General features: G+C 57.7%; 1 protein-coding gene and 1 pseudogene across 1 annotated transcript in view; one reads left to right on the top strand and one right to left on the bottom strand.

The window, feature by feature from the left end:
* LOC147119564 (uncharacterized) overlaps nt 1-27799 on the top strand; it is a 124943-nt pseudogene that overhangs the window by 63739 nt on the left and 33405 nt on the right.
* The window catches only part of LOC147119566 (uncharacterized), a 36981-nt gene continuing 9622 nt past the window's right edge, over nt 441-27799 (bottom strand). The window contains exon 2 of the mRNA XM_085983651.1: nt 441-4560. Within this exon, the coding sequence (XP_085839777.1) occupies nt 3980-4560 (581 nt within the window). The 3' untranslated portion in view covers nt 441-3979. The remainder of the gene's footprint in view (nt 4561-27799) is intronic.

Raw genomic sequence — 27799 nt, 5'->3', positions numbered from 1 at the left:
AAGGCTGCCCTGCCCAATTTGATTAGTCCAGTCAATATGAAAGTTAAAATCCCCCATGATTATAGCTGTTCCCTTATTACAAGCCCCAACTATTTCCTGATTTATACTCCGACCAACAGAGTTGCCACTGTTAGGAGGCCTAGAGACTACGCCCACTAGTGACTTTTTCCCCTTATTATTCCTTATCTCCACCCAAACTGTTTCACTATCATTTACAAAAATCGATATAAACAGCAGAGCCAAATGCACAGAGGACAATGAGAGGGCCTTAGATAGATCGAAAGACCAAGATCAAGGTACCCAGGAAAAAAACCAAGGACACCATCATAGGGGGGTGGGCGGGGGGGGTGGGGTAAGAATTGAGAGTCACGATGAATCATAGAATGATACAGCACAGAGGGAGGCCATTCGGCCCATCGTGTCTGTGCCGGTTCTGTGAAAGAGCTCTCCAATTTAGTCCCACTGCCCTGCCCTTTCCCCATAGTCCTGCAATTTTTTTTCCTTTTCAAGAATTTATCCAATTCCCTTTTGAAAGTTACTGTTGAGTCTGCTTCCACCGCCCTTTCAGGCAGTGCATTGCAGATCACAACAACTCGTTACATTAAAAAAAAGTCTCATCTCACCTCTGGCTCTTTTAGCTGTGTCCTCTGGTTACCAACACTCCTGCCACTGGGAACAGTTTCTCCTTATTTACCCTGGAACCAGTCTAGTCAATCTCTTCTGCGCCCTCGCCAAGGCCTTGACATCCTTCCTAAAGTGTGGTGCCCAGAATTGGACACAATGCTCCAGCTGAGGCCTAACCAGTGATTTATAAAGGTTTAGCATAACTTCCTTGCTGTTGTACTCTATGCCTCTATTAATAAAGATCCCACATGATTTTTTTTTAAACATCCTTCTCAACTTGTCCTGCCACCTTCAAAAGATTTGGGTACGTACAGAGGGATCTGGGTGTCCTAGTGCATGAATCACAAAAGGTTGTTATGCAGGTACAGCAAGTAATTAGTAACACTAATAGAATGTTATAGTTTATTGCGAGGGGAATTGAATACAAAAGTAGGGAGGTTATGCTTCAGTTATACAGGGCATTGGTGAGACCACATCTGGAGTACTGTGTTCAGTGTTGGTCTCCTTATTTAAGGATGTAAATGCGTTGGAGGCAGTTCAGAGAAGGTTTACTAGACTAATACCTGGAATGGGCAGGTTGTCTTATGAGGAAGGGTTGGACAGGCCAGGCTTGTATCTGCTGGAGTTTAGAAGAGTAAGTGGTGACTTGATTGAAACATACAAGATCCTGAGGGGTCTGGACAGGGTGGATGTGGAGAGGATGTTTCCTCTTGTGGGAGAATCTAGAACTGGGGGTCACTGTTTAAAAATAAGGGGTCGCCCATTTTAGACAGCGATGAGGAGAAATTTTTTCTCAGAGGGTCGTGAGTCTTTGGAACTCTCTCCCTCAGAGGGCGGTGGAAGCAGAGTCTTTGAATATTTTTAAGGCAGAGGTAGATAGATTCTTGGTAAGCAAGGGGGTGAAAGGTTATTGGGGGTAGGCGGGAATGTGGAATAATCAGATCAGCAATGATCTTATTGAATGGCGGAGCAGGCTCGAGGGGCCGAGTGGCCTAATCCTGCTCCTGATTCATATGTTCATATGTATCTCTCTGTTCCTGAGCCCCCTTTAATATTGTACCATTTCGTTTATATTCAATGTCCGAGATCACAGCACGGTTCTGCAAGGTTACGGTTCTAAGTCAGGATCATGGAGCAGTCTCAGTATTCGGTGATTTCTCTGAAATAGGAACGCAAAACTCACGGTGGCGCCCTTCCCAGCTACAGCAGCATTGCCATCTTCTGGGATGTCCCATCCTGTGCGGGGGGGGGGGGGGTGGTGGTTGACCTTGGCGAGTCGTTGCCCTTGGTCACTCCTGTCTTGTTGTCTTCTTACTTTGGTCATCTTCTCATCTTTGTAACTTTCCACGCACGTTCATCTCTTTATGTTCTTTCTGTCTCACAGACTCAAACCTCCCGACTCCCCAAAGCCTTTCCACCATCTACAAGGCACAAGTAAGGAGTGTGATGGAATACTCTCCACTTGCCTGGATGAGTGCAGCTCCAACAACACTAAAGAAGCTCAACCCCATCCAGGACAAAGCAGCCCGCTTGATCGGCACCCCATCCACCACCTTAAACATTCACTCCCTCCACCACCGGCGTACCGTGGCTGCAGTGGGTACCATCTACAAGATGCACTGCAGCAACTCGCCAAGGCTTCTTCGGCAGCACCTCCCAAACCCGTGACCTCTTCCACCTGGAAGGACAAGGGCAGCAGGCACATGGGAACACCGCCACCTGCAAGTTCCCCTCCAAGTCACACACCATCCTGACTTAGAAATATATCGGCCATTCCTTCATCGTCGCTGGGTCAAAATCCTGGAACTCCCTCCCTAACAGCACTGAGGGAGTACCTTCACCACACGGACTGCAGCGGTTCAAGAAGGCAGTTCACCACCACCTTCTCAAGGGCAATTAGGGATGGGCAATAAATGCTGGCCTTGCCAGCGATGCCCGGATCCCATAAACGAATAAAAAAAAAACTATTCACTTGATGAATTTCCCTTCCGGTCGATTAAATGTCTTAATTGTCCAGCTTTGACTAACGATATCTGTTTCCCACATTACAACAGTGACTACACGCCAAAAATACTTCATTGGCTGTAAAGCGCCTCGAGATGTCCAGTGGTCGTGAAAGGCGCTATAAAAATGTAAGTCTTTCTTTCTTCCTTTCTTAATTTTTGCAGAATGGCTTCAACAGTTCTGTACAGTTTGTCTTCAACTTTCTCTCCTTCCTACCACCTTGGATTTTCTTGCAGGGCTATGGCTAAAGAGCGGGGGCGGGGGGTTTGTGGGACTAATTGGACAGTTCTTTCAAAGTGCCGGCAACAGGCACAACGGCCTCCTTCTGGGCTATATGATTCTTGAAAAGCCTCATGCCCTGTCTCGCTCTTCTCTAACCTAGGGGACGGGAAAAGCAGGGCTTTGTACCTTAAATTTCTATTAAGACTTTGAGGGCGAAAGCCTCGTGGGAAAATCTGGAGGATTAGCTCATGTCCTTTTGAAGGATTTTGGACTTTCAATACCCGTTTGTAAAGGAAGGCTAAAAGAATGGTCTCGAAACCCTGGATTACTTGCTAACAGAGCAGAGGTTTGGTTAAAAGTATGAACAACAAAGGAAAGAGCACAGAACCGACAACTGGGCCATAATCAGAGTGCATGACGGTCTTTGCTCACTGGCCATTGTGTTTCGGAGCCTTAGCAGGCTACAAGGCGAGGAGAGGGGAAACCTGCTGTATTTTCAAAGGACAGGGGAGATAAGCAGAGCATAATAAAGACAGCAGTTTTCTCAAGCCGTGAGAAAGGGGAGAGTGAGAGAGAGAAAGAGGAAGGGAGAGGAAAGACACCAGCAGCAGAAAGATATAAAATCAGCCATTTTACAGCGATTTCAAGGAGGGCCAGAAGAGGCCGTCAAAGGGGAACTTGTCGACAACAATTTAAACGTTCAGTCTCCCGGAACAGGCGAACCGATCATTCCGAGTCTCGCACTGCATTCCCCCACAAAAGGTTGTACGGCATCTTCATCTGGAAAAACCGTCGTGAACGGTGGTAAAATTATTCAGTAAGCGTTTCGGCTTCGGTTGATTCTTAACCTTCCGTACCCTTTAAAGAGTTAAAAGCCCGATACATTCAACTGGAGAGGCGCGTGTCAGTCACCACGCTGCTCTCAGCTCGTGCTCCGTTCACGAAGCAGGGTTCCGAGGCTCTGCCCTGCTCGTCGGTCTTTTTGTCGCGGGACCCACGGCCCATTACTCAACAGAGCGGTTCCCGTTCAAAACCCAGCCGAGTTCACCTGCTGACAGCCCTTCGTACAAGGTTTCAGTTTGTGCCGCACCTCAGTGGATTAGCCCTTTGCTTCACAGAACGTTGAGAGTCAGGTGTGAACACGCTGGTGTGACTGCAGACGGGACGACTGGGTGAATCCCTTCCCACACCGGGAGCAGGTGTAAGGCCTCTCCCCGGTGTGAACACTCTGGTGTATCAGCAGGTTGGAGGACTGGGTGAATCCCTTCCCGCACACGGAGCAGGTGAACGGCCTCTCCCCGGTGTGAACTCGCTGGTGTGCCAGGAGGGAGGAGGAGGGAGTGAATTTCCTCCCACACAAGGAGCAGGTGAACGGCCTCTCCCCGGTGTGAATGCGTTGATGTGTCAGCAGGTTGGACGACTGACTGAATCCCTTCCCGCATTCGGAGCAGGTGAACGGCCTCTCCCCGGTGTGAACTCGCTGGTGTATCAGCAGGTTAGATGACTCAGTGAATCCCTTCCCGCACACGGAGCAGGTGAACGGCCGTATATGTTTTATAAGGTTGGCGGACACCCGAAGTGTTTTCCCACGTGAAGAGCTTTGATAAGGTGCCTTCTCAGCAAGATTGCGGTGGTGACTTAGCAGGTTGCACAGCTCAGTGAATCCCTTCCCGCACACGGAGCAGGTGAACGCCCTCTCCCCAGTGTGAACTCACTGGTGTCTCAGTAGACTGGACAACTGGGTGAATCCCTTCCCACACACCGTGCAGGTGAACGGCCTCTCCCCGTGTGACTGCGTCGATGAGTTTCCAGCTCAGACGGGTAACTGAATCCCTTCCCACAGTCCCCACATTTATAGGGTTGTCCCCTGGTGTGGGTGTTCTTGTGTCTCTCCAGGTTGGACGATCGGTTGAAGTCTCGTTCGCACACAGAGCACGTGTGCGGTTTCTCCCCGCTGTGAATGGTGCAATGCTGTTTCAGGCTGTGTAACTGGTTAAAGCTCTTCAGTGCACTGGAACACTCTCACTCGGGTGTGTGTGTCTCGGTTCTTATCCAGTCACAATGATGTTTGAAATCTTTTCCCACAGACAGAACAGACAAATATTTCTCCTTCCACATTCAAAGGCCGATGATATTCAGGTCCTGTTGAATCAAGTGACTCTGTCAGATCTTGACGCGAAGTTTGGTTTGAGTTTCCATTCTGCAAATCCTCCCCTTCGAACACCCTATAAATGCAGTTTACAAAAGTCACAGGATAGAAATTCAGAACTGACAAATCTAGTTTCTGGAGAAAATTTTACTCTCTTGCCCCATCCTAAGCTGTAAATCTTCCCCCCCCCAGTCAAGGATCACTCAATAGCAGGGCAGGATAGCTGCTGCTGCAGTTTGCAAGATGGCCAAGGTAGACGCCTTTAGCTGCAAACACAGAGAATAGGAGACAGACACCATCCCTTTAATAGCCCACACACGTATAAAAAAAAGAGGCTGACCCTTTAACTATCAAAAGCGAGGGGGGGGGGTGGAAAGAGGGCAGCCCTTGTCTGTCCCTGTAACTGCAACCACACAAAAGCAATCCTTTGAAGATTCTGGCCCTCCCATTTTTTTCACTGAGTCCCTAGAAGATTGATTAAAAAACCCACAAACCACGTCCAGCTCACCACTGTGCAAGAACCAGACACAAAGGAGCAGGTGCTGGAATAAAGCAGCGGATTCAGCACAGCGAGCCCGCCCACCAGGGGGCGGCAGGGAACAGCGCGCAGGCGCCAGCCTCAAGACCCGCCTCCTTCCTCCCTTCCGCGCCCATTGGTTGGAGGATCAACCGCCCGCTCTCCCTATTGGCCCAAGGCCAACGTCAATCAAAGCGCACCGAGCTCGCCTGACGCTACAGCAAGCTGAACTCCAGCGAGAGAACAGAAAGGGGCAAATAATCAATTCAATTGCTCGCTTAAAGAATTGAAAGCAAAATGCAATTAAATCACTTTCGGAACCTTTCCAACCAGTGGCTCACTGGGGAAGCACCCTGGCCTCTCAGTCAGAAGGATGTGGGTTCACAGACCCACTCCAGCGACTTCAGCACAAAAAATCTAGGCTGGCACTCCAGTGCAGTACTGAGGGAGCGCTGCACAGTCGGAGGGGCAGTACTGAGGGAGCGCTGCACAGTCGGAGGGGCAGTACTGAGGGAGCGCTGCACAGTCGGAGGGGCGGTACTGAGGGAGCGCCGCACTGTGGGAGGGGCAATACTGAGGGAGCGCTGTACTGTCACGGGGCAGTACTGAGGGAGCGCCGCACTGTCGGAGGGGCAGTACTGAGGGAGCGCCGCACTGTCAGAGGGGCAGTACTGAGGGAGCGCTGCACTGTGGGCGGGGCAGTATTGAGGGAGCGCTGCACTGTCGGAGGGTTAGTACTGAGGGAGCGCCGCACTGTCGGAGGGGCAGTACTGAGGGAGTGCCACACTGTCGGAGGGGCAGTACTGATGGTAAGCTGCACTGTCAGAGGGGCAGTACTGAGGGAGCACTGCACTGTCGGAGGGGCGGTACTGAGGGAGCGCCGCACTGTCGGAGGGGCGGTACTGAGGGAGCGCTGCACTGTCGGAGGGTTAGTACTGAGGGAGCGCCGCACTGTCGGAGGGGCAGTACTGAGGGAGCGCCGCACTGTCGGAGGGGCAGTACTGAGGGAGTGCCACACTGTCGGAGGGGCAGTACTGAGGGAGCGCTGCACTGTCACGGGGCAGTACTGAGGGAGCGCCGCACTGTCGGAGGGGCAGTACTGAGGGAGCGCTGCACTGTCGGAGGGGCAGTACTGAGGGAGTGCTGCACTGTTGGAAGGGCAGTACTGAGGGAGTGCCACACTGTCGGAGGGGCAGTACTGAGGGAGTGCCACACTGTCAGAGGGGCAGTACTGAGGGAGTGCCACACTGTCGGAGGGGCAGTACTGAGGGAGTGCCACACTGTCAGAGGGGCAGTACTGAGGGAGCGCTGCACTGTCGGAGGGTAAGTACTGAGGGAGTGCTGCTCTGTCGGACGGACGGTACACTGTCGGTGGGGCAGTACTGAGGTAGCGCTGCACTGTCAGAGGAGCAGTACTGAGAGGGCTCTGCACTGTCACAGGGGCAGTACTGAGGGAGCGCCGCACTGTCGGAGCGGCAGTACTGAGAGGGCTCTGCACTGTTAGAGGGATGGTACTGAGGGAGCGCCGCACTGTCGGAGGGGCGGTACTGAGGGAGCGCCGCACTGTTGGAGGGGCAGTACTGAGGAAGCGCCGCTCTGTCGGAGGGGTGGTGCTGAGGGAGTGCGGCACTGTCGGAGGGGCGGTACTGAGCGAGCGCTGCACTGTCGCAGGGGCCGTACTGAGGGAGTGCTGCACTGTCAGAGGGGCAGTACTGAGAGGGCTCTGCACTGTCGCAGGGGCAGTACTGAGGGAGCGCTGCACTGTCGGAGGGGCAGTACTGAGAGGGCTCTGCACTGTCGCAGGGGCAGCACTGAGGAAGCGCTGCACTGTCGGAGGGGCGGTACACTGTCAGAGGGGCGGTACTGAGGGAGCACCGCACTGTTGGAGGGGCGGTACTGAGGGAGCGCTGCACTGTCGGAGGGGCAGTACTGAGGGAGCGCTGCACTGTCGCAGGGGCAGTACTGAGGGAGCGCTGCACTGTCAGAGGGGCAGTACTAAGAGAGCTCTGCACTGTCGCAGGGGCAGTACTGAGAGAGCTCTGCTCTGTCGGAGGGGAAGTACTGAAGGGGTGCTGCACTGTCGGAGGGGCAGTACTGAGGGAGCGCTGCACTGTCGGAGGGGCAGTACTGAGGGAGCACTGCACTGTCGCAGGGGCAGTACTGTGGGGGCGCTGCGCTGTCGGAGGGGCAGGACTGAGGGACGCTGCACTGTCGGTGGGGCAGTACTGAGGGAGCGCCACACTGTCGGAGGGGCGGTGCTGAGGGAGCGCCCCACTATTGGAGGGGCGGTACTGAGGGAGTGCTCCACTGTCGGAGGGGCAGTACTGAGGGATGCTGCACTGTCGGAGGGGCAGTATTGAGGGTGCGCTGCACTGTCGGAGGGTCAGTACTGAGGGAGCGCTACACTGTTGGAGGGTCAGTAGTGAGGGAGTGCTCCACTGTCGGAGGGGCAGTACTGAGGGAGCGCTGCACTGTCGCTGGGGTGGTACTGACGAAGTGCCGCACTGTCGGAGTTGCGGTACACTGTTGGAGGGGCAGTACTGAGGGAGCGCCGCACTGTCAGAGGGGCGGTACTGAGGGGGCTCTGCATTGTCGGAGGGGCAGTACTGAGGGACGCTGCACTGTCGGTGGGCCGGTACTGAGGGAGTGCTCCACTGTCGGAGGGGCAGTACTGAGGGAGCGCTGCACTGTTGGAGGGGCGGTACTGAGGGTGCGCGGCACTGTCACAGGGGCAGTACTGAGGGAGCGCCGCACTGTCGGAGGGGTGGTACTGAGGGAACGCCACACTGTTGGAGGGGCGGTACTGAGGGAATGCCACACTGTCGGAGGGGCAGTACTGACGGAGGCTGCACTGTCGGTGGGGTGGTACTGAGGGAGTGCTGCACTGTTGGAGGGGCAGCACTGAGCGGGTTCTGCACTGTCGGAGGTGCAGTACTGAGGGTGCGCGGCACTGTCACAGGGGCAGTACTGAGGGAGCGCCGCACTGTCGGAGGGGTGGTACTGAGGGAGCGCTGCACTGTCGGAGGGGTGGTACTCGGAGCGCTGCACTGTTGGAGGGGCGGTACTGAGGGAACGCCACACTGTCAGAGGGGCAGTACTGACGGACGCTGCACTGTCGGTGGGGTAGTACTGAGGGAGTGCTGCACTGTCGGAGGGGCAGTACTGAGCGGGCTCTGCACTGTCGGAGGTACAGTACTGAGGGTGCGCGGCACTGTCGGAGGGGCAGTACTGAGGGAGCGCTGTACTGTCACGGGGCAGTACTGAGGGAGCGCCGCACTGTCGGAGGGGTGGTACTGAGAGAGCGCTGCACTGTCGGCGGGGCCGTACTGAGGAAGCGCTGCACTGTCAGAGTGGTGGTACACTGTCGGAGAGGCGGGTACTGAGGGGGCTCTGCCCTGTCGGAGGGGCGGTACTAAGGGAGTGCTGCACTGTCGGCGGGGCAGTACTGAGGGAGCGCTGCACTGTCGGAGGGGCAGTACTGAGGGAGCGCTGCACTGTCGCAGGGGCAGTACTGAGAGGGCTCTGCACTGTCGCAGGGGCAGTACTGAGGGAGCGCTGCACTGTCGGAGGGGCAGTACTGAGAGGGCTCTGCACTGTCGGAGCGGCAGTACTGAGGGAGTGCTGATCTGTCGTAGGGGAAGTACTGAGGGGGTGCTGCACTGTCGGAGGGGAGTACTGAGGAAGCGCTGCACTGTCGGAGGGGCGGTACTGAGAGGGCACTGCACTGTCAGAGGGGCGGTACTGAGGGAGTGCTGCAGTCTGAGGGGCGGTACTGAGAGGGCACTGCACTGTCAGGAGGGGCAGTACTGAGGGGGCTCTGCACTGTCGGAGGGGTAGTACTGAGGGAGCGCTGCACTGTCGCAGGGGCAGTACTGAGGGAACGCTGCACTGTCAGATGGGCAGTACTGCGAGGGCTCTGCACCGTCGGAGGGGCAGTACTGAGGGAGCGCTGCACTGTCGGGGGGTGGTGCTGAGGCAGCGCCGCACTGTCGGAGGGGCTGTGCTGAGGGAGTGCCGCACTGTCAGCGGAGCGGTGCTGAGGGAACGCCGCACTGTCGGTGGGGTGGTACTGAGGAAGCGCCGCATTGTCGGAGTGGCGGTACTGAGGGGGCTCTGCATTGTCGGTGGGGCGGTACTGAGGGAGTGCTCCGCTGTTGGAGGGGCAGTACTGAGCGGGCTCTGCACTGTCGGAGGTGAAGTACTGAGGGTGCGCTGCACTGTCACAGGGGCATGCTGAGGGAGCGCCGCACTGTCGGAGGGGTGGTACTGAGGGAGCGCTGCACTGTTGGATGGGCGGAACTGAGGGAACGCCACACTGTCGGAAGGGCAGTACTGAGGGACGCTGCACTGTTGGTGGGGCGGTACTGAGGGAGTGCTGCACCGTCGGAGGGGCAGTACTGAGCGGGCTCTGCACTGTCGGAGGTGCAGTACTGAGGGTGCGCGGCACTGTCGGAGGGGCAGTACTGACGGAGCGCCGCACTGTCGGAGGGGCGGTACTGAGGGAGCGCTGCACTGTCGGAGGGGCAGTACTGAGGAAGCGCTGCACTGTCGGAGGGGTGGTAAACTGTCGGAGGGGCGGTACTGAGGGGGCTCTGCCCTGTCGGTGGGGCGGTACTGAAGGAGTGCTGCACTGTCGGTGGGACGGTACTGAGGGAGTGCTGCACTGTCGGTGGGACGGTACTGAGGGAGTGCTGCACTGTCGGTGGGGCGGTACTGAGGGAGTGCTCCACTGTCGGTGGGACGGTACTGAGGGAGTGCTGCACTGTCGGTGGGGCGGTACTGAGGGAGTGCTCCACTGTCGGAGGGGCAATACTGAGGGACGCTGCACTGTCGGTGGGGCGGTACTGAGGGAGCGCCGCACTGTTGGAGGGGCGGTAATGAGGGAGCGCCGCACTGTCGCAAGGGCAGTACTGAGGGAGCGCCGCACTGTCGGAGGGGCGGTACTGAGGGAGTGCCGCACTGTCGGAGGGGCGGTGCTGAGAGAGCGCTGCACTGTCAGTAGGACAGTACTGAGGGAGCGCCGCACTGTCGGTTGGGCGGTACTGAGGAAGCACTGCACTGTCGGAGGGGCGGGACTGAGGGGGCTCTGCACTGTCGGGAGGGGCAGTACTGAGGGGGTTCTGCACTGTCGGAGGTGGTGTACTGTGGAAGCGCTGCACTGTCGGAGGGGCAGTACTGAGGGAGCGCTGCACTGTCGCAGGGGCAGTACTGAGGGAGCGCTGCACTGTCAGAGGGGCAGTACTGAGAGGGCTCTACACTGTCGCAGGGGCAGTACTGAGGGAGTGCCGCACTGTCGGAGGGGCGGTACTGAAGGGGCTCTGCACTGTTGAAGGGGCAGTACTGAGGGAGTGCCGCACTGTAGGAGGGGCAATACTGAGGGAGCGCCGCACTTCTGGAGGTGCCAGTACTGAGGGAGCGCCGCACTGTCGGAGGGGCAGTACTGAGGGATTGCTGCACTGTTGGAGGGGTGGTACTAAGGGAGTGCTGTACTGTCAGAGGGGCAGTACTAAGAGGGCTCTACACTGTCGCAGGGGCTGTACTGAGGGTGCGCCGCACTGTCAGAGGGGCAGTACTTAGGGAGCGCTGCACTGTCAGCGGGGCAGTACTGAGGGAGCGCTGCACTGTTGGAGGGGCGGTACTGAGGGAGCGCTGCACTGTCAGAGAGGCAGTACTGAGGGAGCGCTGCACTGTCGCAGGGGCAGTACTGAGGGAGCGCTGCACTGTCAGAGGGGCAGTACTGTGGGAGCGCTGCTCTGTCGGAGGGGAAGTACTGAGAGGGCTCTGCACTGTCGGAGGGGCAGTACTGAGGGAGCGCTGCACTGTCGGAGGGGCAGTACTGAGAGGGCTCTGCACTGTCGGAGGGGCAGTACTGAGGGAGCGCTGCACTGTCGGAGGGGCAGTACTGAGGGAGCGCTGCACTGTCAGAGGGGCAGTACTGAGGGAGCGCTGCACTGTCGGAGGGGCAGTACTGAGAGGGCTCTGCACTGTCGGCGGGGCAGTACTGAGGGAGCGCTGCACTGTCGGAGGGGCAGTACTGAGGGAGCGCTGCACTGTCGCAGGGGCAGTACTGAGGGAGCGCTGCACTGTCAGAGGGGCAGTACTGAGAGGGCTCTGCACTGTCGCAGGGGCAGTACTGAGGGAGCGCTGCACTGTCGGAGGGGCAGTACTGAGAGGGCTCTGCACTGTCGCAGGGGCAGCACTGAGGAAGCGCTGCACTGTCGGAGGGGCGGTACACTGTCAGAGGGGCGGTACTGAGGGAGCACCGCACTGTTGGAGGGGCGGTACTGAGGGAGCGCTGCACTGTCGGAGGGGCAGTACTGAGGGAGCGCTGCACTGTCGCAGGGGCAGTACTGAGGGAGCGCTGCACTGTCAGAGGGGCAGTACTAAGAGAGCTCTGCACTGTCGCAGGGGCAGTACTGAGAGAGCTCTGCTCTGTCGGAGGGGAAGTACTGAAGGGGTGCTGCACTGTCGGAGGGGCAGTACTGAGGGAGCGCTGCACTGTCGGAGGGGCAGTACTGAGGGAGCACTGCACTGTCGCAGGGGCAGTACTGTGGGGGCGCTGCGCTGTCGGAGGGGCAGGACTGAGGGACGCTGCACTGTCGGTGGGGCAGTACTGAGGGAGCGCCACACTGTCGGAGGGGCGGTGCTGAGGGAGCGCCCCACTATTGGAGGGGCGGTACTGAGGGAGTGCTCCACTGTCGGAGGGGCAGTACTGAGGGATGCTGCACTGTCGGAGGGGCAGTATTGAGGGTGCGCTGCACTGTCGGAGGGTCAGTACTGAGGGAGCGCTACACTGTTGGAGGGTCAGTAGTGAGGGAGTGCTCCACTGTCGGAGGGGCAGTACTGAGGGAGCGCTGCACTGTCGCTGGGGTGGTACTGACGAAGTGCCGCACTGTCGGAGTTGCGGTACACTGTTGGAGGGGCAGTACTGAGGGAGCGCCGCACTGTCAGAGGGGCGGTACTGAGGGGGCTCTGCATTGTCGGAGGGGCAGTACTGAGGGACGCTGCACTGTCGGTGGGCCGGTACTGAGGGAGTGCTCCACTGTCGGAGGGGCAGTACTGAGGGAGCGCTGCACTGTTGGAGGGGCGGTACTGAGGGTGCGCGGCACTGTCACAGGGGCAGTACTGAGGGAGCGCCGCACTGTCGGAGGGGTGGTACTGAGGGAACGCCACACTGTTGGAGGGGCGGTACTGAGGGAATGCCACACTGTCGGAGGGGCAGTACTGACGGAGGCTGCACTGTCGGTGGGGTGGTACTGAGGGAGTGCTGCACTGTTGGAGGGGCAGCACTGAGCGGGTTCTGCACTGTCGGAGGTGCAGTACTGAGGGTGCGCGGCACTGTCACAGGGGCAGTACTGAGGGAGCGCCGCACTGTCGGAGGGGTGGTACTGAGGGAGCGCTGCACTGTCGGAGGGGTGGTACTCGGAGCGCTGCACTGTTGGAGGGGCGGTACTGAGGGAACGCCACACTGTCAGAGGGGCAGTACTGACGGACGCTGCACTGTCGGTGGGGTAGTACTGAGGGAGTGCTGCACTGTCGGAGGGGCAGTACTGAGCGGGCTCTGCACTGTCGGAGGTACAGTACTGAGGGTGCGCGGCACTGTCGGAGGGGCAGTACTGAGGGAGCGCTGTACTGTCACGGGGCAGTACTGAGGGAGCGCCGCACTGTCGGAGGGGTGGTACTGAGAGAGCGCTGCACTGTCGGCGGGGCCGTACTGAGGAAGCGCTGCACTGTCAGAGTGGTGGTACACTGTCGGAGAGGCGGTACTGAGGGGGCTCTGCCCTGTCGGAGGGGCGGTACTAAGGGAGTGCTGCACTGTCGGCGGGGCAGTACTGAGGGAGCGCTGCACTGTCGGAGGGGCAGTACTGAGGGAGCGCTGCACTGTCGCAGGGGCAGTACTGAGGGAGCGCTGCACTGTCAGAGGGGCAGTACTGAGAGGGCTCTGCACTGTCGCAGGGGCAGTACTGAGGGAGCGCTGCACTGTCGGAGGGGCAGTACTGAGAGGGCTCTGCACTGTCGGAGCGGCAGTACTGAGGGAGTGCTGATCTGTCGTAGGGGAAGTACTGAGGGGGTGCTGCACTGTCGGAGGGGAGTACTGAGGAAGCGCTGCACTGTCGGAGGGGCGGTACTGAGAGGGCACTGCACTGTCAGAGGGGCGGTACTGAGGGAGTGCTGCAGTCTGAGGGGCGGTACTGAGAGGGCACTGCACTGTCGGGAGGGGCAGTACTGAGGGGGCTCTGCACTGTCGGAGGGGTAGTACTGAGGGAGCGCTGCACTGTCGCAGGGGCAGTACTGAGGGAACGCTGCACTGTCAGATGGGCAGTACTGCGAGGGCTCTGCACCGTCGGAGGGGCAGTACTGAGGGAGCGCTGCACTGTCGGGGGGTGGTGCTGAGGCAGCGCCGCACTGTCGGAGGGGCTGTGCTGAGGGAGTGCCGCACTGTCAGCGGAGCGGTGCTGAGGGAACGCCGCACTGTCGGTGGGGTGGTACTGAGGAAGCGCCGCATTGTCGGAGTGGCGGTACTGAGGGGGCTCTGCATTGTCGGTGGGGCGGTACTGAGGGAGTGCTCCGCTGTTGGAGGGGCAGTACTGAGCGGGCTCTGCACTGTCGGAGGTGAAGTACTGAGGGTGCGCTGCACTGTCACAGGGGCATGCTGAGGGAGCGCCGCACTGTCGGAGGGGTGGTACTGAGGGAGCGCTGCACTGTTGGATGGGCGGAACTGAGGGAACGCCACACTGTCGGAAGGGCAGTACTGAGGGACGCTGCACTGTTGGTGGGGCGGTACTGAGGGAGTGCTGCACCGTCGGAGGGGCAGTACTGAGCGGGCTCTGCACTGTCGGAGGTGCAGTACTGAGGGTGCGCGGCACTGTCGGAGGGGCAGTACTGACGGAGCGCCGCACTGTCGGAGGGGCGGTACTGAGGGAGCGCTGCACTGTCGGAGGGGCAGTACTGAGGAAGCGCTGCACTGTCGGAGGGGTGGTAAACTGTCGGAGGGGCGGTACTGAGGGGGCTCTGCCCTGTCGGTGGGGCGGTACTGAAGGAGTGCTGCACTGTCGGTGGGACGGTACTGAGGGAGTGCTGCACTGTCGGTGGGACGGTACTGAGGGAGTGCTGCACTGTCGGTGGGGCGGTACTGAGGGAGTGCTCCACTGTCGGAGGGTCAGTACTGAGGGAGTGCTCCACTGTCGGAGGGGCAATACTGAGGGACGCTGCACTGTCAGTGGGGTGGTACTGAGGGACGCTGCACTGTCGGAGGGGCGGTAATGAGGGAGCGCCGCACTGTCGCAAGGGCAGTACTGAGGGAGCGCCGCACTGTCGGAGGGGCGGTACTGAGGGAGTGCCGCACTGTCGGAGGGGCGGTGCTGAGAGAGCGCTGCACTGTCAGTAGGACAGTACTGAGGGAGCGCCGCACTGTCGGTTGGGCGGTACTGAGGAAGCACTGCACTGTCGGAGGGGCGGGACTGAGGGGGCTCTGCACTGTCGGGAGGGGCAGTACTGAGGGGGTTCTGCACTGTCGGAGGTGGTGTACTGTGGAAGCGCTGCACTGTCGGAGGGGCGGTACACTGTCGGTGGGGCAGTACTGAGGGAGCGCTGCACTGTCGCAGGGGCAGTACTGAGGGAGCGCTGCACTGTCAGAGGGGCAGTACTGAGAGGGCTCTACACTGTCGCAGGGGCAGTACTGAGGGAGTGCCGCACTGTCGGAGGGGCGGTACTGAAGGGGCTCTGCACTGTTGAAGGGGCAGTACTGAGGGAGTGCCGCACTGTAGGAGGGGCAATACTGAGGGAGCGCCGCACTTCTGGAGGTGCCAGTACTGAGGGAGCGCCGCACTGTCGGAGGGGCAGTACTGAGGGATTGCTGCACTGTTGGAGGGGTGGTACTAAGGGAGTGCTGTACTGTCAGAGGGGCAGTACTAAGAGGGCTCTACACTGTCGCAGGGGCTGTACTGAGGGTGCGCCGCACTGTCGGAGGGGCAGTACTTAGGGAGCGCTGCACTGTCAGCGGGGCAGTACTGAGGGAGCGCTGCACTGTTGGAGGGGCGGTACTGAGGGAGCGCTGCACTGTCAGAGAGGCAGTACTGAGGGAGCGCTGCACTGTCGCAGGGGCAGTACTGTGGGAGCGCTGCTCTGTCGGAGGGGAAGTACTGAGGGGGTGCTGCACTGTTGGAGGGCAGTACTGAGGAAGCGCTGCACTGTCGGAGGGGCGGTACTGAGGGAGCGCTGCACTGTCGCAGGGGCAGTACTGAGGGAGCGCTGCACTGTCAGAGGGGCAGTACTGAGGGAGCGCTGCACTGTCGGAGGGGCAGTACTGAGAGGGCTCTGCACTGTCGGAGGGGCAGTACTGAGGGAGCGCTGCACTGTCGGAGGGGCAGTACTGAGGGAGCGCTGCACTGTCGGAGGGCAGTACTGAGGGAGCGCTGCACTGTCGGAGGGGCAGTACTGAGGGAGCGCTGCACTGTCGGAGGGCAGTACTGAGGAAGCGCTGCACTGTCAGAGGGCAGTACTGAGGAAGCGCTGCACTGTCGGAGGGGCGGTACTGAGGGAGCGCTGCACTGTTGGAGGGCAGTACTGAGGAAGCGCTGCACTTTCGGAGGGGCGGTACTGAGGGCACTGCACTGTCGGAGGGGCGGTACTGAGGGAGTGCTGCAGTCGGAGGGGCGGTACTGAGGGAGCGCTGCACTGTCGCAGGGGCAGTACTGAGGGAGCGCTGCACTGTCAGAGAGGCAGTACTGAGGGAGCGCTGCACTGTCGGAGGGGCAGTACTGAGAGGGCTCTGCACTGTCGGAGGGGCAGTACTGAGGGAGCGCTGCTCTGTCGGAGGGGAATTACTGAGGGGGTGCTGCACTGTCGGAGGGCAGTACTGAGGGAGCGCTGCACTGTCGGAGGGGCAGTACTGAGGAAGCGCTGCACTGTCGGAGGGCAGTACTGAGGAAGCGCTGCACTGTCGGAAGGGCAGTACTGAGGGACGCTGCACTGTCGGTGGGGCGGTACTGAGGGTGCGCGGCACTGTCGGAGGGGCCGTACTGAGGAAGCGCTGCACTGTCGGAGGGGCGGTACACTGTCGGAGGGGCGGTACTGAGGCGGCTCTGCCCTGTCGGTGGGACAGTACTGAGGGAGTGCTGCACTGTCGGTGGGACGGTACTGAGGGAGTGCTGCACTGTCGGTGGGACGGTACTGAGGGAGTGCTGCACTGTCAGTGGGGCGGTACTGAGGGAGTGCTCCACTGTCGGAGGGTCAGTACTGAGGGAGTGCTCCACTGTCGGAGGAGCAGTACTGAGGGACGCTGCACTGTCGGTGGGGTGGTACTGAGGGAGCGCCGCACTGTCGGAGGGGCGGTAATAAGGGAGCGCCGCACTGTCGCAAGGGCAGTACTGAGGGAGCGCCGCACTGTCGGAGGGGCGGTACTGAGGGAGCGCCGCACTGTCGGAGGGGCGGTGCTGAGAGAGCGCTGCACTGTCAGTAGGACGGTACTGAGGGAGCGCCGCACTGTCACAGGGGCAGTACTGAGGGAGTGCCACACTGTCAGTGGGGCGGTGCTGAGGGAGCGCCGCACTGTCGGTTGGGAGGTACTGAGGAAGCACTGCACTGTCGGAGGGGCGGGACTGAGGGGGCTCTGCACTGTCGGGAGGGGCAGTACTGAGGGGGTTCTGCACTGTCGGAGGTGGTGTACTGAGGAAGCACTGCACTGTTGGAGGGGCGGTACTGAGAGGGCACTGCACTGTCGGAGGGGCGGTACTGAGAGAGTGCTGCAGTCGGAGGGACGGTACTGAGGGAGCGCTGCACTGTCGCAGGGGCAGTACTGAGGGAGCGCTGCACTGTCAGAGGGGCAGTACTGAGGGAGCGCTGCTTTGTCGGAGGGGAATTACTGAGGGGGCGCTGCACTGTCAGAGGGCAGTACTGAAGGAGCGCTGCACTTTTGGTGGGGCAGTACTGAGGGAGCGCTGAACTGTCGGAGGGCAGTACTGAGGAAGCGCTGCACTGTCAGAGGGGCGGTACTGAGGGAATGCTGCACTGTTGGAGGGCAGTACTGAAGAAGCGCTGCACTGTCGGAGGGGTGGTACTGAGAGGGCACTGCACTGTCGGAGGGGCGGGTACTGAGGGAGTGCTGCAGTCGGAGGGGCGGTACTGAGGGAGCGCTGCACTGTCGCAGGGGCAGTACTGAGGGAGCGCTGCACTGTCCGAGGGGCAGTACTGAGGGAGCGCTGCACTGTCGGAGGGGCAGTACTGAGAGGGCTCTGCACTGTCGGAGGGGCAGTACTGAGGGAGCGCTGCTCTGTCGGAGGGTGATGTGCCTTCAATAACCATAAAACTGGAAGTTATAGACTTTAACAAGTTGGCTTTTAATCACTAAGATCAGCGCTAACATCTCAACACACCGACTGGCTCACAGGAATGAGTCATACAGATCCTGAGATCTTTAAGTAAGAGAAGTCAGGGGCGGAGCCAAGAGCCAAGACTTGGAACCTTCCAGGTTAGTCAGGAAAGAGGAAGTGAAACTATGCACCGTGTGGGGGAGGGTAATATACATGAGTGCAAAACGAATACAGGCAAGACAAACAGATTTCATTACAGAGGGGAATTACTGAGAGAGCGCTGCACTGTCGGAGGGGCAGTACTGAGGGAGCGCTGCACTGTCGGAGGGGCAGTACTGAGGGAGCGCTGCACTGTCGGAGGGGCAGTACTGAGGGAGCGCTGCACTGTCGGAGGGGCAGTACTGAGGGAGCGCTGCACTGTCGGAGGGGCAGTACTGAGGGAGCGCTGCACTGTCGGAGGGCAGTACTGAGGAAGCGCTGCACTGTCAGAGGGGCAGTACTGAGGGAGCGCTGCACTGTCGGAGGGGCAGTACTGAGAGGGCTCTGCACTGTCGGAGGGGCAGTACTGAGGGAGCGCTGCACTGTCGGAGGGGCAGTACTGAGGGAGCGCTGCACTGTCGGAGGGCAGTACTGAGGGAGCGCTGCACTGTCGGAGGGGCAGTACTGAGGGAGCGCTGCACTGTCGGAGGGCAGTACTGAGGAAGCGCTGCACTGTCAGAGGGCAGTACTGAGGAAGCGCTGCACTGTCGGAGGGGCGGTACTGAGGGAGCGCTGCACTGTTGGAGGGCAGTACTGAGGAAGCGCTGCACTTTCGGAGGGGCGGTACTGAGGGCACTGCACTGTCGGAGGGGCGGTACTGAGGGAGTGCTGCAGTCGGAGGGGCGGTACTGAGGGAGCGCTGCACTGTCGCAGGGGCAGTACTGAGGGAGCGCTGCACTGTCAGAGAGGCAGTACTGAGGGAGCGCTGCACTGTCGGAGGGGCAGTACTGAGAGGGCTCTGCACTGTCGGAGGGGCAGTACTGAGGGAGCGCTGCTCTGTCGGAGGGGAATTACTGAGGGGGTGCTGCACTGTCGGAGGGCAGTACTGAGGGAGCGCTGCACTGTCGGAGGGGCAGTACTGAGGAAGCGCTGCACTGTCGGAGGGCAGTACTGAGGAAGCGCTGCACTGTCGGAAGGGCAGTACTGAGGGACGCTGCACTGTCGGTGGGGCGGTACTGAGGGTGCGCGGCACTGTCGGAGGGGCCGTACTGAGGAAGCGCTGCACTGTCGGAGGGGCGGTACACTGTCGGAGGGGCGGTACTGAGGCGGCTCTGCCCTGTCGGTGGGACAGTACTGAGGGAGTGCTGCACTGTCGGTGGGACGGTACTGAGGGAGTGCTGCACTGTCGGTGGGACGGTACTGAGGGAGTGCTGCACTGTCAGTGGGGCGGTACTGAGGGAGTGCTCCACTGTCGGAGGGTCAGTACTGAGGGAGTGCTCCACTGTCGGAGGAGCAGTACTGAGGGACGCTGCACTGTCGGTGGGGTGGTACTGAGGGAGCGCCGCACTGTCGGAGGGGCGGTAATAAGGGAGCGCCGCACTGTCGCAAGGGCAGTACTGAGGGAGCGCCGCACTGTCGGAGGGGCAGTACTGAGGGAGCGCTGCACTGTCGGAGGGGCAGTACTGAGGGAGCGCTGCACTGTCGGAGGGCAGTACTGAGGAAGCGCTGCACTGTTGGAGGGCAGTACTGAGGAAGTGCTGCACTGTCGGCGGGGCGGTACTGAGGGAGCACTGCACTGTCGGAGGGCAGTACTGAGGAAGCGCTGCACTGTCGGTGGGGCGGTACAGCTGCACTGTCGGAGGGGCGGTACTGAGAGAGCGCTGCTCTGTTGGAAGGGGAGAACTGAGGGTGCGCCGCACTATCACTAAAAAACAGATGATCTGGTCATTATCACACTGCTGTTTGTGGGATCTTGCTGTGCGCAAATTGGCCACCGCATTTCCTACATTACAACAGTGACTACACCTCAAAAGTACATCATTGGCTGTAAAGCGCTTTAGGACATCCGGTGGTCATGAAAGGCGCTATATAAATGCAAGACTTTCGTTCTGTGCATTAAATGTGCGAGGCTGAGCAGGCGCCTGTCCATACCAGTGCGGTGACAGGACTCCCAAATCTCAGGGTTCCCTGCGCAGTGACGGCACCCCGGGCTGTCGGGCTTCCCCAACCAGAACTGGAGGAACGCAGAGATCTCAGGCAGTTGTAGGGCTGGAGGAGGTTTCAGACATAGGATGGGGTGAGGCCAGGAAGGGATTTAGAGTCATAGAGTCATAATGGCACAGAAGGAGGCCATTCGGCCCATCGAGTCTGTGCCGGCTCTCTGTAGAGCAATCCAGTCAGTCCCATTCCCCCACTCTATCCCCGTAGTCCTGCAAGTTTATTTCCCTCAAGTGTCTATCCAGTCTCCCCTTGAACACATTGAGTGTCTCCGCTTCCACCACTTCCACCGGCAGCGAGTTCCAGGTCCTCACCACTCGCTGCGTAAACAAGTTTTTCCTCACATCCCCCTGTATCTCTTGCTCAAAACCTTAAATCTGTGTCCCCTAGTCCTTGTGCCATCAACTAGTGGGAACAGCCTTTCCCCGTCTAGCCTATCCAAACCCGTCATAATCTTGCACACCTCTATCAAATCACCCCTCAACCTCCTTTGCTCTAATGAAAACAAATCCAGCTTCTCCAACCTGTCCTTTGAAAACAAGGATGAGAATTTTAAAATCAAGGCGTTGCTTAACCGGGAGCCAATGTAGGTCAGCGAGCACAGAGGTGACGGGTGCACAGGGGTGACGGGTGCACAGGGGTGACGGGTGAACGGGGCTTGGTGCGAGTTAGGACACGGGCCGCAGAGTTTTGGATGACCTTGAGTTTATGGAGGGTGGAAGATGGGAGGCCGGCCCGGAGTGCGTTGGAATAGTCAAGTCCAGAGGCAACAAAGGCCTGGGTGAGGGTTTCAGACGATGTTACGGAGGTGGAAATTGGCGGTCTTAGAGATGGCGTGGATATGTGGTTGGAAACTCATCTCAGGGTCAAATATGATACAAGGCAGTGAACGCTAGGCTGGAGCGTTTCAGCTATGAAGAAAGACTGGACAGGCTGGGGTTGTTTTCCTTAGAGCAGAGAAGGCTGAGGGGGGACCTAATTGAGGAGTACAAAATTATGAGGGGCATAGATAGGGTAGATAGAAAGGAACTTTTCCCCTTAGTAGAGGGGTCAATAACCAACGGGGGCATAGTTTCAAGATAAGGGGCAGGAGGTTTAGAGGGGATTAAAGGAAAAACGTTTTCACCCAGAGGGTGGTTGGAATCTGGAACTCACTGCCTGAAAGGGTGGTAGAGGCAGGAACCCTCACAACATTCAAGCATTTAGATGAGCACTTGAAAGGCCATAGCATACAAGGCTACAACCAGTTGTCGTGGTGCATATAGATACCAACGATATAGGTAAAAAATGGGATGAGGTCCTAAAAGCTGAATATGGGGAGTTAGGAGGTAAATTAAAAAATAGGACCTCAAAGGTGGTAATCTCAGGATTGCTACCAGTGCCACGTGCTAGTCAGAGTAGAAATAGAAGGATATTTCAGATGAATACGTGGCTAGAGGAATGGTGCGAGGGGGAGGGATTCAAATTCCTGGGATATTGGAACCGGTTCTGGGGGAGGTGGGACCAGTTCAAACCGGACGGTTTGCATCTGGGCAGGGCCGGGGCCGATGTCCTAGGGGGAGTGTTTGCTAGTGCTCTGGGGGAGGGTTTAAACTAAAATGGCAGGGGGTTGGGAACCTGAGCAGGGGGACAGAGGAAAGGGAAACAAGGATAAAAACAAAAGATAGGAAGGAGAAAAATGTAGTGTCCGTGTGTAGATAAAGACACTGAAGACAGGAGTTGGTTCATAGGTATTTACTAAGCAAGTCTGGGGGGGGTTCTAAAGGATATACACAATACACAGGCTTATATAGCCCAAGTGGCAATTACTGGCATTGAGAGCCTCGGGAAATCGCGGGGGGGGGGGGGGGGGGGGGGAGAGCCTCGGGAAATCGCGGGGGGGGGAGGGGAGAGCCTCGGGAAATCGCGGGGGGGGGAAGAGCCTTGGGAAATCGCGGGGGGGGCGAGCCTCGGGAAATCGCGGGGCGCTCGCGCCGCCCGCACTGACCGCGCATGCGCCGCCCACACTGACCGCGCATGCGCCGCCCGCCCGCCCACAGCAGCCGTCCATCAGCCGCGCCATACGCGGGGGGCCTCAGCTCAGGACCTCAGGCGCTAGGCAGGGGGAGGGGCCAGAGAGAGGGACAGAGGGGAGCGGGGGTGGGCGAGGGGAGTGGGGGAGGGAGACAGGGGAGGGGAGGGAGAGGAGGGGAGGGGAGGGGAGGGAGGGATAGGACAGGGAGAGGACATGACAGGGAGAGGGGGGACACACAGGGGCAGGGAGACCAAGCGCCCCAAAATTGCCCTCGCGCCCCAAAATTGCCCTCGCAACGTGGGGCTCCCCAGCTAGTTAATTATAAGTTAGTCTCTCAGGAGGCTTCCTGACTCGGTCCGGATAATGCCTCGGGGGTGTAGTAGTTTCTGGTGGTGTAGTAGGTTCTTCTGGCAAGGCTGATTCGGCTTGAAGGCCAGTGTCGGGTTCATCGGGTTCCAGTATCACCGGATCGGAGGTAGATATGGGTATCTCTACTTCATCGTTAGATGTATAGCGTGGTGGTGTAGGTTGTCCCTTTTCGGATGACTTGATGATTTGGTCAGCATGGCGCCTTATTATGCTTTCTCCAATGTCCACGGTATACATCAGTGGTCCTAGTCGTGTGCAGATAGTTCCAGGCTGCCATTTCTCGGAAGGTAGTCCCGGGCCAAAACCGGTTGGCCTATCTGGAAGGCCCTAGTTGGCCTTTCATTCATGCCCTGAAACTGCCGGTTCTCCACGTCCCTTCGGATGTTGGGCTTGACCAAATCCAGCCGGCATCTTAGGTTTCTATTGTAGAACATCATGGCGGGAGTTTGGTTTGTAACCATATGTGTTGCATTCCTATATGCAAATAAGAAGTTATCCACCTTGTGCTGAAGTTTTATGTCTTCATTACCCATGGCCTTTATGGCCTTCTTAAAGGTCTGGACAAACCTTTCAGCCAATCCATTGGTGGCGGGATGGTATGGGGCGGACGTGTAGTGCTTTACCCCATTGTTCTTTAAGAACTTTCTGAATTCTTCGGACACAAATTGCGGTCCATTATCAGAACATATCTGTTCCGGCAGCCCATTCCTGGCAAATATGGTCCTTAATACTGTGATGGTTTTTTCCGTGGTGGTGGAGGACATCTTTATTACCTCCGGCCACTTGGAGTGTGCATCAACTGCGATTAAGAACATTGAGTCCATAAATGGACCAGCAAAGTCGATGTGCACCCTTTGCCAGGGAGATGAGGGCCACTCCCATGGATGTAGAGGGGCCTGTGGCGGAACATTTTGGACTTTCTGGCATCCTAGGCAGCTCTTGGTCATGTCTTCGATGTCTCCATCAATACCTGGCCACCATACAAACGCCCTAGCTAGGTTCTTCATTTTCACTCCACCCAGATGCCCCTCGTGAAGCTCCTTTAGCACTTTATCCTGGAGTTTGGGTGGAATCGCCACTCTGGATCCACACATCAAGGTTCCTCGGCACACTGACAGCTGTTCTCTTCTTTGCGAGAATGCTGGCAACAGTGGTTCGCCATGTGCTGGCCATCCCTTCATTGTTAAATCGTAGACCCGTGAGAGAGTAGGGTCATTTCTGGTCTCCCTTTCAATGGCAGAATTTGTCACCGGTAGACATTCCACTATGGTAGAGTGGAATATCTCTACTGGGTCTACTGTAGGTGCCTCTTCTATCGTTGGCAACGGCAGGCGCGATAAACCGTCAGCATTCCCATGCTGTTTTGACCCTTTGTATTCAATGTTGTATTGGTGTGCCCCTAGAAAAAGGGACCACCTCTGTAGTCTTTGTGCCGTCATAATGGGGACACCCTTCTTAGGGTTGAATATGGAGATGAGGGGTTGATGGTCAGTCAGCAAGGTAAATTTTTGTCCGTGTAGGTAATGGTTGAATTTCTTCACTCCCCATACCAGGCTGAGTGCTTCCCTGTCTATCTGGGAATAGTTACGCTCAGCTGAGTTCAATGAGCGTGACGCAAAAGCTATCGGCCGTTCCGAGCCATCAGGGAATCTATGGGACAATACCGCTCCTATGCCATAAGGGGATGCATCGCACGCCAGTCTGATTGGTAGTGATGGGTTGTAATGAGCCAAAACTTTCTCGGATGTGATTAAGTCTTTACATTTATGGAAGGCACGTTTACAGTCTTCGTTCCATTTCCAAATCACTCCTGTGTGTAGAAGATCATTAAGAGGGTGTAGAATAGTTGATAAGTTCGGTAAAAATTTATGATAGTAATTTATTAATCCCAGGAATGACCTCAATTGTGAAACATTTTCAGGTGCTGGGGCTTTTATAACTGCTTCAATTTTTTCAGGTGACTTATGCAACCCTTCCTTATTAATTATGTGGCCACAATATGATATCTGATTTTGGAAAAATTCGCACTTGGGGCGATTTGCTCGTAGGCCCCGTTCTTTCAGCCTAGTGAGCACCTGCTCCAAATTGGCAAGGTGCTCGTTGTCGTTTTCTCCTGTTATAAGGATGTCGTCTAGGTAACACTGAGTCCCCGGAATCCCTTGCAGGACTTGCTCCATAGCTCTTTGCCAGATAGCTGGAGCTGATGCTACTCCAAAAACCAGTCGATTGTACTGGTACAGGCCTTTGTGTGTGTTTATTGTGAGATACTTTTTAGAGGTCTCCTCAACCTCCATCTGTAGATATGCCTGTGCCAAGTCAATTTTTGTGAAACGTTTTCCTCCGGATAGTGAGGCGAAAATATCTTCTATCCTCGGAAGAGGATACTGTACCGTGTGAAGGATCGGGTTTACAGTCACCTTAAAGTCCCCACAGATGCGAATTTTTCTCTGTTCCTCAGAGTTATTTTTCAATGCTTTTTTCATGACTGGAACGATGGGTGTTGCCCATTCGCTCCAATCTATTTTGGATAATACGCCTGCCTTTTCCAAATTCTCCAGCTCTGCCTCGACTGCCGGACGTATTGCGTATGGCACCGGTCTTGCCTTAAAAATTTTTGGAATTGCTGCATCTTTCACTTTTATTGAGGCGGTGATGCCTTTCAAGGTTCCTAGTTTCTCTTGAAACACTTCTTTGGCGTTGGCCAAGATGTCTTTTAATCGTTCAGGTATGATGTCTGATATACCTATCAATTCCTCCAATAAAAGGCGAAGAGTTACGAAGGTGACTAAAGGTTTTTATTGACTAAATAACAGAGCCCACTCTCGTGGGTGATCCGATCCAAGCAGGAGGAATACCAGTCAGTCGCTCACCTTTATACCTGGCCTGGTGGGTGGAGCCAAGGCGGAGTCGGCGGTGGTCATCCCAGGTATAGCAGTGTGGCAAGAGGCGACCTCGTACCGTGATACAATAGTGGTCAGTGATACAGTTATAACGAACAGTGGTGAACAGTGCTAACTACTAACAGTGATACGATAGTGAACGTGGTTTACCACATTCACCCCTTGTTTAGAATTAAGTCCGGCGGGGTGAAGTGTACTACCAATTCTGGTAGGTCAGTCTGTCCGGAGGCTTCGTAAGCCTCTCCGATCGCCGCAGCGGTGGTGTTGCCTTATCCGGTGCTGGTGCCTTATCCGGTGTTGATGCTGGTGTTTGCGTGGTCGGCGAGGGCTCGTGGGGTTCCGGCATGCCGTCTACCTGGGCTGGGGTTGGGGGGGGTGGTGGCGGTGTTTCCGGATCGGCTGAGGGTGCGAGGTCTCGTAGGGAGACAGTGTCCTCCCGCCCGTCTGGGTACGCCACGTAGGCGTACTGGGGGTTGGCGTGCAGGAGGTTCACCCTCTCGACCAGGGGGTCCGTTTTATGGGCCCTCACGTGTTTCCGCAGCCAGACCGGCCCCGGGGCGGTCAGCCAGGTTGGTAGAGTGGTTCCCGTAGTCGACTTCCTGGGGAAAACGAACATTCGTTCATGGGGGGTGGTGTTAGTGGCCGTGCAAAGTAATGACCGGATGGAGTGCAGCGCTGTCGGGAGGACTTCTTGCCAGCGGGAGGTTGGGAGGCCCTTAGACTTTAAGGCTAAGAGGACGGCCTTCCATACCGTCGCGTTCTCTCTTTCCACCTGACCGTTACCTCTGGGGTTGTAGCTGGTGGTCCTGCTTGCTGCAATACCTCTCTCTAGGAGGAATTGCCGGAGTTCCTCGCTCATGAAGGAGGAGCCCCGGTCGCTGTGTATATAGTTCGGGAACCCGAACAAGGCGAAGAGGGCATTCAGGCACTTGATGACCGTGCTACTGGTCATGTCGGGGCAGGGGAAGGCAAAGGGGAAACGGGAGTACTCATCAACGATGTTGAGGAAGTACACATTACGGTCAGAGGACGGGAGGGGCCCCTTAAAGTCGATGCTCAGGCGCTCGAAGGGGCGGGTGGCCTTGATCAGGCTTGCTCGGTCCGGCCTATAGAAGTGCGGTTTGCACTCCGCACAGGTCTGGCAGTTCCTGGTCATGGTCCTGACCTCCTCGATGGAGTAGGTCAGGTTGCGGGCCTTAATGAAATGGTAGAGTCTGGTGACTCCGGGGTGGCAGAGCTGGTCGTGGAGGGTCTGAAGCCTATCGATATGCGCGCTGGCGCATGTCATTCGTGAAAGGGCATCAGGGGATTCGTTCAGCTTGCCTGGCCGGTACAAGATCTCATAATCGTAGGTGGAGAGCTCGATTCTCCATCTCAAAATCTTGTCATTCTTGATTTTGCCCTTCAGCTTGTTATTAAACATGAAAGCCACCGAACGCTGGTCGGTGAGGAGGGTAAATCGTTTGCCTGCCAGGTAGTGCCTCCAGCGCCGTACTGCCTCCACGATCGCCTGGGCCTCTTTCTCGACCGACGAATGTCGGATCTCGGGGCCCTGTAGGGTCCTTGAGAAGAAGGCCACTGGCCTCCCCTCCTGGTTTAGGGTGGCGGCTAAGGCGAAGTCGGATGCGTCGCTCTCCACCTGGAAGGGGATGGACTCGTCCACTGCGTGCATCGTGGCCTTGGCTATGTCTCCCTTAATGAGGGAGAAGGCCGCGCACGCCTCCTCCGTGAGGGGGAAGGAAGTGGCTTTCAGGAGGGGTCTGGCTTTGTCCGCGTAATTGGGTACCCATTGGGCATAGTAGGCGAAAAGCCCCAGGGTTCTCCTAAGTGCTTTAGGGCAGTGGGGGAGGGGTAGCTCCATGAGGGGGCGCATTCTTTCTGGGTCGGGGCCGATGATTCCGTTCTCCACTACGCAGCCGAGGATGGCAAGGCGTGTGGTGTTAAACACGCATTTCTCCTTATTGTAGGTGAGGTTCAGCCGTTGGGCCGTACGGAGGAATTTCTCCAGATTCGCGTCATGTTCCTGCCGGTCGCGGCCGCAGATAGTGACGTTATCTAGGTAGGGGAATGTAGCCTGCAGTTCGTTCTGGTCAACCATCTGGTCCATCTCCCTTTGGAAGACCGAGACCCCATTAGTGACACCGAAGGGGACCCTAAGGAAGTGGTATAGGCGCCCATTCGCCTCGAAGGCGGTATACTGGCGGTCCTCAGGGTGGATAGGGAGTTGGTGGTAGGCCGACTTCAGGTCGATGGTCGAGAATACTTTATACTGTGCAATCTGATTGACCATGTCAGATATGCGGGGGAGGGGGTATGCGTCCAGCTGGGTATATCTGTTTATGGTCTGGCTGTAGTCGATGACCAGGCGGTTTTTATCGCCGGTCTTTACGACTACGACCTGGGCACGCCAGGGGCTGCTGCTCCCCTCGATAATGCCCTCTTTCAGGAGGCGCCGCACCTCAGAGCTAATGAAGGCTCTGTCCCCGGCGCTAT

This window comes from Somniosus microcephalus, chromosome 4, assembly GCF_052327205.1.
Source record: "Somniosus microcephalus isolate GS21.2 chromosome 4, FLI_Smic_1.0, whole genome shotgun sequence".
Taxonomy (NCBI): domain Eukaryota; kingdom Metazoa; phylum Chordata; class Chondrichthyes; order Squaliformes; family Somniosidae; genus Somniosus; species Somniosus microcephalus.
Note: the sequence above shows the minus strand (reverse complement) of the source record. Positions and strands in the feature narration are given on the sequence as shown.